The sequence below is a fragment of the Pollicipes pollicipes genome, unplaced genomic scaffold (genome assembly GCF_011947565.3).
Source record: "Pollicipes pollicipes isolate AB1234 unplaced genomic scaffold, Ppol_2.1 Scaffold_5724;HRSCAF=6776_pilon_pilon_pilon, whole genome shotgun sequence".
Lineage (NCBI taxonomy): Eukaryota > Metazoa > Arthropoda > Thecostraca > Pollicipedomorpha > Pollicipedidae > Pollicipes > Pollicipes pollicipes.
In genome coordinates, this window is record NW_023596746.1 from 35,186,061 (window position 1) to 35,201,731 (window position 15,671).

The 15,671-nt window shown below is 63.6% G+C and overlaps 1 protein-coding gene across 1 annotated transcript; it reads left to right on the forward strand.

Annotated features, from left to right (window-relative positions):
* Positions 1 to 101: 101 nt before the first annotated feature.
* On the forward strand, positions 102 to 15,365 carry LOC119103559 (serine proteinase stubble-like; the record flags this gene model as incomplete). The annotated part of the gene is given in 8 exon segments (XM_037227139.1): positions 102 to 2,561; positions 3,780 to 3,856; positions 4,503 to 4,603; positions 12,370 to 12,484; positions 12,487 to 12,524; positions 13,428 to 13,543; positions 14,363 to 14,517; positions 14,959 to 15,365. Coding segments are annotated over 8 exon segments (3,227 nt in total), but the record flags the coding sequence as incomplete, so codon positions are not given.
* Positions 15,366 to 15,671: the final 306 nt, after the last annotated feature.

The window sequence follows — 15,671 nt, forward strand, 5'->3', positions numbered from 1 at the left end:
AGCCTCTGGTCATCATAACACACCTGACTCGGAGAACACACACGCCTCTGAGCGAGCTGGTTACAGGAGCTGACCTGTGACCACGATATCTTCCTTGGCAGGGAGCGCCAGGTCCATCCGACCTCTGCCCTGCATGCACAAGGACACTCAGGAGACGGGAGTGTGCATGTTCGCCTGGAACTGCCTGAAGGGGAACGGCACCCATCTGGGCACCTGCATGGACGGCTTCTACTTCGGCAGCTGCTGCACGTTCAGGACGCAGCCACAACACCCGAACGAGGTGGAGACGGGCGGTGTGGCGCTGCCGGATGTCAACAAGAACAAGCCGGTGAAGATTGCGACAGAGACGAGCTCGACGCAGGCCTCGGCCGAGCTAGACCTCAAAACGTCACCCACGGAGACGCAGGCCTCGGCCGAGCTAGACCTCAAAACGCCACCCACGGAGACGCAGGCCGAGCTGGACAAGCAGAAGCCGACGACAGTTAAGACACCGGTGACCTCCAGCAGGCCGTCTGTGGTGACAACGACGGCGGGCGCAGTCGCGGCTTCAACCACCGCTCAGGCCGTCACAGAGAAGACGACTACCGAGCGTCCCGCTCCGACCCCGGCCTCAGCAACAGACGAAAACGTCAAGTCGTCCGATGGACCCTCGTTCACGGCGTCCCCGTCGCCGACGGACGAGGAGCTGAACAAGCAGGACTCGGACGATACCATGTCGAGGAGGCCCACCACGGTCCAAGTCATCCAGACAACAGGTGCGTCGGTTGCAACCAACCAGGCGGGCACCACGCAGGCAGCCATCAGTGAAGCCTCGAAAACAACCTCAGCTACAACCGAACCATCTTCAACCACACAAACATCATCTTCTGTGGCCGCTTCCTCATCGAGTGCGGCGTTTACAACAACAACGTCAAAGCCATCCACCACACCGGTGACGACTACGATGACCACAGCCGGGATGACAAGCACGAAGAAACCTACAACACCCGGATCTAGCACGCCGGAGGACGGGTTCACGACGGTTTCGCTCCCCCAGTTCAGCACCTTCATTCCAGACCTCAGCAAAACATCGACGGCCACCCAGGCCACCAAGGCCACGACGGAAGCCGTCAGCACGTCAGCAACCACCCGGAAACCGGCCACGCCTAGGCCGACATCCGCCGCGAAGCCCATCACGGATGTCCCAGAATCGACTGTCAAGACACCGGTCAGCATGACATCTTCTGAGCCTGCTGAAGCGGCGGATGCCGGAGCGACTCAGGTGACTGAGAAGCCTGCGCCTTCCACTACATCCGCTTCAGAGAAACCGGCGGATGGGAGTGGTGACAAGGTTACCATGAAGCCCATAGCATCCTCCCCTCAGTCTTCAACCGAAAGTGTCACAAGCGGATCGCAGGGGACCACGACGACGAAGCCTACATCAGCTCCAGTCTCGAAGAAGCCAGTGGTCGAGCAGAAGAAGCCCACGACGCAAAAGCCCAAACCGACCAAGCCAACGTCAACAGTGCAAACAGAAGCGGCTGAACCGGTGCAGACCGCCGAAAGTTCAGATACCACGGAGAAGCCAACATCTGAAGGTCCGGTTATGACAACTAGCTCCAGCAGCACCACTGACGCTGGAGCGACGCCTGTAAGGCAAGAAACCACCGCGAAGACACCTGAGTCGACGACAGGAGGGCCAGTCGTGACGACGGTTTCCACAGCTGAGCAAACAGCAACGAAGACGTCGGATAACTCTCAGACGACGGCCTCGGTTAGTTCTGCAACGGAAGTAACCACCGCAACATCGTCCACTGAGAACCATAACGCCACGCGAGGCTCGACGACTCAATCAGGAGCAGGGACGGCGACAGCACAGCCGCCTGTCCAATCTGTCACACCCGAGGCCGAGGCAGCCACGCCACAGACAGAGACGACGACCGCAAAGCCCACCCCAGCAGCCACCGCAGAGCCTACCAAAACACCAACGACACTGCCCAGCACGGCCGCGACGACGCCTGCCACGCCGTCACCGACCGCGAAACCTACAGCCGCCAGCACGGCGAAGCCCAGCACACCGGCAGCAACGGAGTCTGTGCCGGAGACCACCGACAAACCCACACCCTCTGCTCCCGCGACGACGCCGCCGCCGAAAACGACCGCGGCGACGACCGCTGAGTCCACGAAGAAGCCCGGCATCACTTCCGAGTCAACGACAGGTGCTCCGGTCACGGGTGAGGCGAGTAAGCCGTCCTCGACCGAGCCGTCGACGCCTGGGACCCCGTCGAGCACCGCGGCCGGCGTCACCCCAGGCGCCGGCGGCGTCATCACCGACGGATGGGTACCCATCACGTTCCTCCCGCCGAACATCACGCGCCCCACGCCCACCGTGCGGCCGACGACGGCAGCTGCGTCCGCGTCGCCATCCGCCGGCACGACGGCCGAGACGGTGCTCACGGAGGCGACCCCCGCACCCCCAGCGGTCGCCGGCGGTCCGGCGGAAGGCACCACGAACGCCACGACCGAGCAGCCCCCGGCGGCGGCCCCCGCCGCGCCGGTCGTGGACCAGGACTACCGCACAGGTCAGTGTCCTCTGCACACCGCGATCACTTGTCAGGTTCGAGCTCCTAGCTCTGGTGAACGCACCGGACCAGGGTCCGAGGATCACCGCATAAGGTGGATGGGTTCCTGGGAGTAACACTGATCAGCGTATGCGCCGTACCTCCGCAGCCTTACCCGCAGGGTAACCCCGCGCGGGCCGTTCGCCACCGGGCACGTACAGGTCAGAAGACATGAGTCTGCACCGCAGCTGTCGGGGTCGGGCGGGACGGACAGGCGGACGTGACGCCGGCTGCAGCGCGCGCCGGCCCGGACCGTTGTCCAATTGGCCGTCGGTCGTGAGAAAGGTCGGGTTTCGTGGACGCCGAGGAACAGGTAGCGGCACGGCGAATTCGTCAGTCATTCGGAGGAGGCGTGCTTGCCGCACGACGTGGATGTCCGCTGATCCAGCGCAGGGGCAGACGCGGAAAAGGGGCCCAAGGCTTGTCTTGAATGGCACCGTGTAGCGTGGTCAGGGGACAGCACGAAGTCCGTTATGATCGAAAATTTGGGACGTCCACGTATACACACCATCCGAATGGTATCATGGCACAGGCCGCACTGCAATGCGCTGCTGTGGTAACTGAGATAAAGATACACCAGGCCCCGTATCAAAGGGGTTTAAGCATCAAAGAAATACACACGTATGAGGGACTGGTGACCTCTAAGCAAAGACCAAGCCTTTGCATCACATAGGTTCCAATATGCGGCAAAATTCTGGGACAGAGTTTTGCAAACACGTTAGGGAGGCGGCTGGATTGGTAAACATTAAGTAAGCCCCCCATATACGTCAAAAACGGGTTCATTCACGAACCTGGCCCAGTTTCTTCTCAAATTGTGTTGGAGCCCGAATTGTTGGCTGGACCCCCCCCCCCCCCCCCCTCTGCCAACTGAGTAAGAAACTACATCCCTGACAAAACCATCGATGTAAGCGCTAGTGAAGATATGACCAATTGTCACGGGACAGGTTAATCACAATTTGGGCATGCAGGCCTTAGCTACGACATCTCGTGCTGACAACGCCGTCATATTTCGTAAGTTGGGCGATAAAGCTGCACACTGCGCGTTTCGTTCAGAACGATACCATTGAGTCGGCTACCTCTTGTCCGACGTTTTGTGATGCTCCTTTAAAGCATGGAATCAGAACTTCTCAGTGGTCTACGTAAGTGGAAGCCCGTCTGTCACACCGACCTTGGTTACAGGCTGCGGCAAGAGATACGTGCCTCAGAAGAAGATTGTCGGCGGCAGCGTCTCTGACTTCGGAGAGTGGCCTTGGCAGGTCAGTGACCCGGTCCGCCCTGTTCACGGCTAAGCTAGTTCGCGCGTCGTGGCTGTTGTTGCGGAAAGCTGGGTTTGGCGCAACTTGTCTGAGAGATCATGACGTCACTGGTCAGGCGGTGGCGACCGAGCGTGACGTCACTGGTCCGGCGATGGCGGCCGAGCATGACATGACGCGTAACGTGACCGGAAACCCGGAGCGTCACGTCATGTGATACCCACTCAGGGAGGCCGTTACTACTCCGATAGCATCTCAAGCATCTGTTCCGAACTCATTTGTGCATTTCACGCCGAAATTGGTGGCGTGTTCGCAGCGTCAGCGGAAGCGTACAGTGAGTCGTAGTTCAGTGTACTCTACAGAGCACCAATGAGACGTCTCAATATAAAGTCTTGCCTCTAAACTTGGCCGCCACGGCGACCGACTCTCATCTGACAGACAGATGTCAGATGACCGGTCAGTCATCTGGCAGCTGAACGCCACCGGCAATTTCGACGCGATGATGGCCTGCCGTGCTTGTCCCGCGACCTCTCGCGCGCCGCTCGCGCCCCGCCGACCCAGGGCGCAGGAGCGCGCTCGACGACGCCCCGACCGTGCTCCGGCCGGCCGGACGGTTGGCTGACCCGCTGACCCGGCGCCTCCGGCTCAGGTGTCGGTGCGGCAGTGGCGCCAGGTCACCTACCTGCACCGGTGCGGCGCGGCGCTGATCAACCAGAACTGGGCAATCACCGCCGCCCACTGCGTCGAGAGGTAAGCGGGCACGTCGCGCCGTTTTTGCCGTCCGCGCGGCATTTGGGCCATTCGGTCGCGCGATGGCGCGCCAAAAACACCCGGCGGGCGCGGCGGCGGCGCCGGAGGGGAGCCGGCAAGAACGTGCCGGCGCACGGCGGCGGGCCGAGCCGTTTCCGGTCGGCAGCCGCCTGCCACCGGTCAGTGATAATTGTGTCAACATTGGGTCGGCCGGGACGTGAGAGCGGGGCTATGTAACGGTGTGGTGTGCCCTCTCCCACGTGCTGGCTAACGGACCAGCTGCTGACCTTGCCGGAGCGCTGTGCTGGTAGCTCCTGCAGACTCCCCAGCGGTCCGGCAGGCAGGTCAGGCCACAGGCAGCGGGTGATGAGGGACACAGCACGGCCGGCGGCTGTGGGTTTACCGTGCTGGGGCGGCAGACAACAGGTTTTATGAGTTCAAAGTTCTTTTGCTGAGGTAACGACCTTCAGTGTACCAGGAGGTACTAGTTAAACGGCATGATAGTGCTGAACAACGATTATGTTGGCGCCATTGCAACTTTTCGTCTGTGCAGAACCGCAAAATCATTCCAACAGGCCAATTGTGACTCAGAAATACATTGTTTCCGGTGGCTAACTGGACTAGATGGACATTCGGCGCCAAAGGGTCGGACGGGTCACGGGTCCGGCAGCGGCCGAGTACCGCTGGACCATGGGTCCGACAATGGCGGAGTGTCACCGAGCCACGGGCCCGGCAGTGGCCGAGTGTCGCCAGGTCACGGGTCCGACGGTAGCCGAGTGTCGTCGGGTCACGGGCCCGACGGTGGCCGAGTGTCGCCTGGTCACGGGTCCGACAGTGTTGGAATGTCGCCGGGTCACGGGTCTGACGGTGGCCGAGTGTCGTCAGGCCACGGGCTCGACAGTGGCGGAGTGTTGCCGGGTCACGGGTCCGACGGTGGCCGAGTGTCGCCGGGTCACGGGTCCGACAGTGGCGGAGTGTCGTCGGGTCACGGGCCCGACGGTGGCCGAGTGTCGCCGGGTCACGGGTCCGACAGTGGCCGGGTGTCGCCGGGTCACGGGCCCGACAGTGGCGGAGTGTCGCCGGGTCACGGGTCCGACAGTGGCCGAGTGTCGCCGGGTCACGGGTCCGACGGTGGCCGGCTGGAGGTCAGTGGCCCGGGGCCGGCCACCGCCAGAGGTCGCCGGCAGCCGGCGCGCAGACAAACGGTGTTCGGACACCAGCTGTTGTGCGCGCTGTTTTGCGGCCGGCTGCGGGCGTCAACAGCCCTGATCGCCGTCCGACACGGGGTCAGAGGGCGGCCGCAGCGGCAGCCTGGTGGCACGTGACGAAACCGGGCCCGGTCGGCAGTACACGCCCTGAACGCCGCCCGACGCGCGCCCCGCCATTTGGCGAAAACAGAATGGACGTTTTGTTTTTGCGTTGCTTTGTTGTGACATAGTAGGTGGAATGCGTTGCTTTTCACGAATCACTTGCGTTAGTGTGGCGTGAATGCAAATCCGTGGATTTTTCCAGATGATGTTATCACTGCGTGCAAAGGTGCAAAGCGCCATTATGCGATCTGTGTCGCCCAAGCTGAAACACATTGGAGTACATTCCCTCTGCTAAACCCCGTTGAAATATTTGCGCTTGTATGCACTTAAGTTGTCTACTCGTCCTTTCCATGATCACAAACTAGGTATGCGTCTGCCGATGGTGGTTGTGTTTTTTTTTTTGTGTGTGTTTGCTACAGAAGGAAACCCTGCTTACATTCACGTGACATGCAGCTGATCATCGTGCGGCCGTAACCCGACATAAAGTAGTGCCGCGGATAGCCATTTTGTAGCATTATCTACCTCAATCATCCGTCAGGCATGCGCTGGCTCGTGGAGATTATTCCGAGGCGGCAAGCTGCAAGCTAAAATCCATGCCCATCATTCGATTTGTACGGTTGCATAATACGCCTTGCTCGAACGAGCGAGGTGTGTTAGCCCGGCCGGCGGGGTCAACCAGGCTATTTCCAGACAGCCGTCGCCACAGGGTGGCTGTCTGATCCCGCCGGCGGGTGGCGGGCGGCACGAGCGGCGCCGGCGGGCGGCGGGCGGCGCGAGCGGCACCGGCGGGCCGGTGCGCCGCGGCCGCCCTCTCGTCCCGGGCCGATCGCTGACCGGTTCTGCAAGACTGACCCACTTTCGCGGCAAGCGTGCACTCCCACACGGCCTCTGGGCCCGTCCCACCGGTGGCCAGCTGAGAAGCTCGGCCAGCCGGGTGTCGCCGTCGGCAGCGGCAGCGTCCCTCCGTGTCTTGCCGCCGTGTTTTCCGAGGTCGCCGTGGCATGCTCCATCCGCGTGCGTCGCGTGGTGGCTTCCGCCGCCGGCACGCGACGGCCGAAGGGGAGGGGAGGGGGGGATCAGCGGTCGGCTCTACACCGTGCAGGTGAGGGCGTCGGGAGGAGGCCGCCCGGAGGTCAGGGGCCGATGACCGTGACCGCAGCGGGGCGGGGCGGGGCGGGGCGGGCGGCCGGCGGCCGGCGGGAGCGGCATGTCACGGCCGGCCGACCACGGGGGCCGGCTCAGGAGGTCGTCCACCTCTGCCGACCGACAGCCGATGCGGCGCGGCGCGCGGCAGATGGCTGCCGGCCGGCCGGCGGCGGCGCGGCATGCGCTGGCCCGGAGGGGGTGCCGCGACGACGGAGGGCCGGAGCTGACCTGCAGTCCGGACCGACCCAGCGTCAGGGCCCACTGGCATGCTAAGCTGACCGAGGGGCTGGACTGAGGGAGGGTGTGACCGACTGAGTTTAACCGAGCCGTGACCGACCGAGGGTCCCGACCGGGAAGATTCTAGAGCAACCGGGACCTGGGCTGCTCCAGGGTCGGGCTGATCAAGGGTTTGGTGGTCCTGGTGAGATTGACGCGTCAGTTACTAGGCAATGCTGCGACATCTGTCTGAAAACCGGGGCACTCTGGAGGCCGCATCATGTGAAGACTTTCTTCGTTGATCACGCCATCAGCGAGGGCTATGGAGGCTGTTTGAAAAGAAGACAAAATGTCCACTTTGACCGCGTTTGTTTACGGCATAATTCCGCAGGAAAACCAGAATGGGCCAAATGACGTGAAGAGATCGCCGCACCCCATGTTTTACAAAGGGCCACCCATAAGTCAGATCACATATTCTGGTATTCTTTTGACACTAGACGAAGGCTCTTCCCTTTGTTACGTTACGTCAAGCATAGCGTCCCAAAAAAGTTCTATCGGTTTGGTCCCTGATTGATTACAAGGTAATTGACAAAGGTAATTGCCTGGGAGACAAAGGACGGGTGTGTTGGTTGCCACTGAGGTAAAGTTAATGATGTGCGGCTCTAAGGTTTTAACACATTCAAAAAAGAACTCCAGCACGACTCGCAACCACGCCTGAGCGTAAAGTTAGTGTTCATCCCGGTCCTTACTTTTTACGCCTTGATCCGCTCCATAAAAGCCATCCCTTCTAAACGCGTAGCTAGCATATGGACGTTTCCCGGCAGGCTTTCGGCGTCCCAATGGCGGTCGATGTCGGGGATCGGCCCCGGCGGCGGACGGGCGGGAGCGTGCTGCCGGTCTGAGCCGGCCGAGGGCGGCGCTGCACCGCTCCGGTTCGCGGCGCCGTCTCGCCGTCTGCCGTTTGGCGCGCCGCCAGCGCCTGGTCCTCGACCTTACATCCGTCGGCAGCCATCAGCTCGTGACAGGGCGCCCGAGCGTCGAGATGCGCACCCGCGGCTGGCGGGCGGTCTTGGGGTGGGTCAGATATCCCGGGCCTGTCGCCGTCTGGGGAGCTCACGGAGCCTGGTGCTGCACTGACCTGGCCTGTACGGGAGCTCGTCTGAGGAGCTCACGGAGCAAGTGCGGCACCCTTGAGACTCACGGAGCCTGGTGCGGCACTGACCTGGCCTGTCCGGGAGCTCGTCTGAGGAGCTCACGGAGCCTAGTGCGGCACTGACCTGGCCTGTCCGGGAGCTCGTCTGCGGAGCTCACGGAGCCTAGTGGGGCACTGACCTGGCCTGCCCAGGAGCTCATCTGAGGAGCTCACTGAGCCTAGTGCGGCACTGATCTGACCTGTCCGAGAGCTCGTCTGAGGAGCTCACGGAGCCTAGTGCGGCACTGATCTGGCCTGTCCGAGAGCTCGTCTGCGGAGCTCACGGAGCCTGGTGCGGCACTGACCTGGCCTGTCCGGGAGCTCGTCTGCGGAGCTCACGGAGCCTAGTGCGGCACTGACCTGGCCTGCCCAGGAGCTCATCTGAGGAGCTCACTGAGCCTAGTGCGGCACTGATCTGGCCTGTCCGAGAGCTCGCCTGGGGAGCTCACGGAGCCTAGTGCGGCACTGATCTGGCCTGTCCGAGAGCTCGTCTGAGGAGCTCACGGAGCCTAGTGCGGCACTGATCTGGCCTGTCCGAGAGCTCGCCTGGGGAGCTCACGGCGCCTAGTGCGGCACTGATCTGGCCTGTCCGGGAGCTCGTCTGACACTGCTCATTTTGAGCTTATCTGGCTCTTTGAGCGAGTAATTTCGTTCCAGATGCTATTCGCCAGCTTTGGATCCTTCGCCCTCTGACTTTGTGTCTCCGTCTCGTCTTGTCGAGCGCCGCCGCGTCTTACGCTGCGTGTCCCTTATGTCCCGATCCGCACTGGACACCATTGCGCGGGCTTCGCTCTCCCTCTGCTTGAACTGAGCTTCGCACCATGCATCGTCACACCTCCATACTCCATCAGCGCCTTGTTCGCCTCGCCTACGTCACAGCATGCTCCGCGGCGCAGCACCCAACGCTTCAAGGCGCCATGTCGGCCACGCGCCCGCTCTTTCACGCCTCCTCCTGGCGCCTCACACGCCGTCTTCACGCCATGCCACGCCTCGCCTCGCACGCGCGTCGGCTGCCCTTCCGAATCACTTTCTGCCGGAGTGACGCGGCTCGATCGACGTTCTTCCACGCTGCCGCCGTCACAGCGGCAGACCGATGACGTCACGGCCGACAGACTGACGACGTCACGCCAACCGACTGATGACGTCACGGCCAACGGACTGATGACGTCACGGCCAGCAGACTGATGGCGTTATAACCGACGAACCGGCGACGTATGACGTGCTGGCACTGTGGTTCGCGACTTAGGATCCCTATGTGGCTGTGGAGCTCCCAGCCGCGGGCCGTGGCCAGCTCCCAGCATTGGCAGGCTATCGGCGGCGGTCCGTCGTGTCTGGACAGACGGCTGGACCTCCCGGTGGCCCGGCAGTGACGTCAGGCCATCCATCTCTCCATCACTGATCGGCTGGGCGATAGATCAGGGCGCGAGCGGGCAGCGTCGAGCCACCGGGGGCCGTGTGGAGACACTCTCTCGTCCGGTCTGTTGCCGCTGGCCCGAGAGGCACCCGAAAGGTCAGATCATGACGCCGATCCCGGCGCCGGACGGACAGCGCTGACAATATGGCGTTTACGTAACGAACGACGATTATCTTGACCACCCGTCTGCCAGGCGGACGGCAAGTCACCCGCGGCCTCAGCCCTGCTCCTGCTGGGCCCGCTCCGCCTCAGCCCTGCCGCTGCGGGGCCCGCTCGTCCGCCTCAGCCCTGCCGCTGCGGGGCGCGCTCCGCCTCAGCCCTGCCGCTGCTGGGCCCGCTCGTCTGCCTCAGCCCTGCCGCTGCTGGGCACACTCGCGGCACTCGCCAGGCTGACGGCCGGCCGCTGGGCCACGGTTCGTCCGCCGTCAGGCACCATTAGCGCCGTTGGCGGGGTGCGACGCTGGTTTCCGCGCGTTGTGGAGCCGTCAGCCGGCGGCCACTGACCGGACCGGCCGCGCCAGGAGGCGGCGGCGGCGGCGGCACTCAGAGCTCCCGTCAGCCGCTGTCTCTCCCCTGCCCAGGTGGTCTGAGGAGTCCCTTTCAGAGATTCATTCACGAACGACTTATCATCTTCGTCGTGGAGAGAAACCAGAGCACATGTCGTCGATGGTGCGAGGCTCTTTCATCACATTTGTTTCTTGTGTTATGCTTCACGCGCCTTCCGTATGGATCGCAGCGCCCATCCCAGAACACGCGCGTGTCCAGCGCGCTGAGCTTGGCACCGAACACTGTCGTTGTAGTCTGTTTTTCCTCCGTACCTGTGCCTGATCGCTGTGACCAGGCTCGTGTTGAGCCCGTGTGCCGCTGGAAGAGCCGCCGAGTGTCTGCCTGCTGCGCAGCCGGACTTGTCGCGGCCGCCTCCCTGACGCCTTCCGAACCGGACCGGACCGGCCGCCAGTGCCGGCCAAAACCGGGCCGTCCGGAGGGATAAGGCACGGAGGCCTGTCGGCCACTAGGCCACCGAGGTGGACGAGGCGCGAGCTCGCTCATGGCTGAGGAGACACAGTGGCGCCAGGCGCGCGCGGAGAGGCGAGCATGGTGCAGCTGGGACGGATAGCGGGCACGGAGGTGGCGCAGCCGTTGCGCTGCGGCCCTTTGTCCGCTGGGCGTGTAACAAAGTCGTTGTCTGATTCAGTCAGCACCAGCGCCGCGTGAGAGAGACATAGATCGAGTTGCCGCGTCGCCTCCGGCGTCCGCCCTTCCCGCCCCGTCCCCTGATCAGCCCGTGCCGCTCCGACGGTCCGAGTGACTCGGACAGCGTGACGGCCCCTCCGAGCGGAGGTGCGGCGGCGCCGCGAGAGGAGGCTGCGGCGGCCGAGAGCGCTCCTCCGGCCGGCTACCGGGCCGTGCCGGTCATCGACGGATGTGGTGAGACGCGCCCGGGCGTGCTCGTCCCGTTCGACGGAGGCTCGCCAGGCGGAAACGAGCGCGCGGTGCAGCCGGCGAGTTCGCCCGCAGCGGGACCGCCAGAGCCGGGCGAGCAGCCGCCCCACTCATCACGGCGAGTGACGCAGAACGCGGCCGGCGCCGGCGACCGTGTCCTCTGCCAGGGTGGCGATTCGGGCGAGTGGACTTGTCTTATCATGTCTAGGCATTCTGTTTTGTCTCGTTTTAAGACAGTCCTTCCAGAAACACGCCACATTCGGCTTTCAATGAGAAATGAGTGGTTTGAAGAGCGTTGACGGATCGACGACTTGGCCAGCATTTTTGTTATGTTCTCGCGGTGGGGAGGGGAGACACACTCTTCACCTTGCCATCACTTGGGCTTTTCCACGATGGTCGGTGTTTTGTGTCACGACCGGTTCCTAACCTGCAGTGGCATCTGCAGTGGTGTAGCGTGTCACTCATGACCTGTCGTCCTTTGAGCTGTACTGCCGGCTACGGACAATCGCACCAACACGACTCCCATCGCACTTGCCATCATCGTCGATCTTGAGCCACCACCATTGTGTGGGAATCACACTAACTGCTCAAAACGGCAAACGAGAATGATTCATCTGAGATTGGCTGCTTGCGAAAACATTCTTAGGGCGATTGTAAGCCGCCACCCGTAGCTGTGCTGCGCTACCGCTAATCCCAGCTGCCCCGTCCCAGTGACCCGCCTCTCTGTGCTGACCCAGGCTGACTCCCCACCCAGCCCCACCATATGCTGACCCTAGTCCCATGGTTTGCTTACCCCAGCCCCGATCTGTGCCGATCCCAGCCCCCGTCTCCAATCTGTGCCTACCCCAGGTACCCTCTGCGCTTATCCTAGCTACCCTCTGTGCCTACCCCAGCTCCGTTCTGTGTCGTCTCCGAATCCATTCGGTGATCACTCTAGCCTGCCGCGTTTGCCCCACCCCTGCTCTGCGCTAGCCAAAAGCCGGGCTGGCTGTGCCGACCACAGCCCGGGTGCCGTGCTGACGACATCCGCCCACTCCCGCGACAGTGTGAAGCCGGAGAGCCTGCTGCTGCGGCTGGGCGAGTACAACCTGGAGGACGAGTCGGAGCCGTACACGTTCGTCGAGCGTCGCGTGGAGCTGATCGCCATCCACCCCGAGTTTGAGACCCGGCCACCTTCGAATACGACCTGGCCATGCTCAGGTGAGTCACGCCGGGCAGGCGGGCGGCGAGCGCCAGGCACCGGGCGCCGGGTAACGGGCGGCGAGCGGCGGCGGGCGGCGGGCCGCCGGGCAGCGGGCGGCGAGCGCCAGGCATCCGGGCGCCGGGCAACGGGCGGCGAGCGGCGGGCGCGCGAGCGCCAAGGCACGCGGCGCCGGGCAACTGGCGGCGAGCGGCGGGCGGCGAGCGCCGGGCAACGGCGCGGGCGCGGGCGGCGAGCGCCGGCACGGGCGCCGGCAGCGGGCGGCGAGCGGCGGGCGACCGGGCGGCCGGGCGCGGGCGGCGGCGCGGCGGGCGCGGGCGCGGGCGGCGCGCCAGGCCCGGGCGCCGGGCAACGGGCGGAGAGGAACGGGCAACGGCGGCGAGCGGCGGGCGGGCGCGAGGGGCACCGGGCGCCGGGCAACGGGCGGCGAGCGGCGGGGGCGCGACAGGCACCGGGCGCCGGGCAGCGGGCGGCGAGCGGCGGGCGGCGGGCGGCGGGCGGCGCGACAGGCGCGCCGCCCGTGACAGACGGCAGCGGACTGGTGTCGGCCGGGCCGAGGTCGCTGCGGTAATGACTCGGAACGGGGAGCGGGACGCCGGTCCTGGTGTCGAACAGCGGGCCGTGTGACCGTTTGGGGGTTAGTGGGTCGACGGTTAATCCGCCGGGCGGCCGGTCTGCGGCCGAACGAGCGGCCCGGGATAACATGTGAACACAAAAACAGCGATGAGTGCTGCTGTTGGTTTGAGCTGGCGATGACTGACGATGCTGCTGTTGGTGTGAGCTGGCGGTGGCCGACGATGCTGCCGTTGGTGTGAGCTGGCGGTGGCCGACGATACTGCCAGATGCCATTTGTCAATGGCATCGCAAGTGGCTCATTTGTGACGTCATCCCACGTGTTTCAGGTTCTACGAGCCGGTGCAGTTTGCGCCAAACATCGTGCCCATCTGCCTGCCGCAGGGCGATGACGACTACCTAAACAGGACCGCCTGGGTCACGGGCTGGGGCCGACTCTACCAGAGTAAGTATCTGGACACATGTCCTGGTTAACAGTTGAGGAGAGTCACGCCAGTGCAGTGTTTGACTGCATCCAGGCCGTCCAGGTGGGACTGGTTTGGCAATGGTGGGCATTGGAGGAAGTCGCAAAGGGTCATTGGCTGGTGCTTGCTGTGAGATAGCAGTCTTCTGAGCTACTTGGTTTGACTCGCTGGCCGACGTCAGTTGTACCGAGTCAGTATTTGAACGACAGGCCCGCGTTTCGGTTTGAAGTCGGCCGTGCCAGAGAAAGTGTAGGCTCATACGCGCCGTGCTCGTGTGGCTGACCGGGACTGCATTGGGTCGATGGATTTAGCGTCGGTGATTGGGTACAGACATGACAGCGTGTTAGTCCACTGGCGGTGTTCGGTCGTGCCAGTATTCAGAATGGCTGAATTGCTGAAAAATTGCATTTGCATAGCAAGCCGGTCACTAGCCTTGCCAGGGCAGTTAAGCGGCAGCGCGGCTTTCACGCGCGTCCTCCTGTGTAGTTATAGCTGCATCCTCCAGTGCAGTGAGAGCCGTGTCCCCCCGGCGCAGTGAGAGCCGTGTCCCCCGGAGCAGTGAGAGCCGTGTCCCCCGGCGCAGTGAGGGCCGCGTCCCCCGGCGCAGTGAGAGCCGTGTCCTCCCGGCGCTGTGAGAGCCGTGTCTCCCCAGGCAGTGAGAGCCGTGCCCCCCCCCCCCCCGGCGCCGTGAGAGCGGTGTCCCCACGGCGCAGTGAGGGCCGTCCCCCCCCCGCGCTGTGAGGGCCGCGTCCCCTGCCAGTGGCTGTGACCCCTGTGACCGTGACCGGGCGCGCCGACAGACGGGCCGCTGCCGTCCAAGCTGCACGAGGTGGCGGTGCCAGTACTGACCAACGCCGCCTGCGAGGGCATGTACCGCGAGGCGGGCTTCATCGAGCACCTACCGGACATCTTCCTGTGCGCCGGCTGGGCCGCCGGTGGGAGGGACTCGTGCGAGGTAAGCGCCGCTCCCGTCGGGCGCGCGGTGACGGGACCGGTATCTGTCTCGGGTCTAACGGCTTGGAGTGAGAAACGGCCACAGAATTTAGGACCCACATGGGAGGATACGGGGGCCCAAGCTGGGCCAAATTTCCTGAGTAGTCTTCCCCAATCTTTTGTAGTCACCGATGTTGAAATGCTGTCAAGATGCCATGAACTGTGTTTTTGCACTGATTAAATGTTATGTTGGTCCATTAATTAGCTGATGTGCCGACCATGGCGCCCCACAACAATACTTTCCAAAAAAAGAACGCAGATGTAAAACGCTCGGAATTAATGAGCGCTAAACTAAGTAATACTATGATAGATTCATCTGCAGAGTTTTCAAGACATCCTACAGCCCTTGCCCCGCGTGAACCACTGTGTTTCTGCGACCTCTGACCAGAGCGGTGCCTTGCAGGGCGACTCGGGCGGCCCGCTGGCGCTCAAGCGCGAGGACTCGGACAGTTACGAGCTGATCGGCATCATCAGCTGGGGCATTGGCTGCGCGCAACGCAACCAGCCCGGCGTCTACACGCGCATCACCTACTTCCGGCGGTGGATAGAGCAGATAATGCTGTTCTAGCGCGAGGCCGTGCGCGCTGGGGACCTTCTGTGATCGCGCCGCGCGAGAGGGACCGGCGTCGAGCGGACCGCCGAGGTGGACCGCGGTCCGGCCGGCCGGACCGCGGATCGCGCGAGGTCCCGGCGGGGACCGCGCCGAGGACCACCACAAACCGGCGTCGGTGGCGCGGGTGGAGGCGACGCAGACTCACGCGTGCGCCAGCCGGACCTCTGCCTCCCCCGGACCGGGCCTCCACACTGCCGCGAGCCCCGCACGGCGGGGACGGCTCGGCCGCGGCCCGCTCGCCGCGACGAACGAGACACCGGCGTGATGCCTCACACCAGCCAACGCAGTGCACACAATGTCTCCCCGAGACTCACGACCTTAACACAGCTGGTAATCTCGTGATGCCGCCACGGGACGGACGATCGCTGGCCCACCGCTGGTCCGTGAGGATTTGACAGGGTTCGCTACCCTTGCCCAGCCGTTAGTCCCGTGGGAATACCACGGGGTTCCACTACCTTGAACTGGCCGTTGCCTTTGGTAAGGAGAGAGAGAGAGGTAGTAAT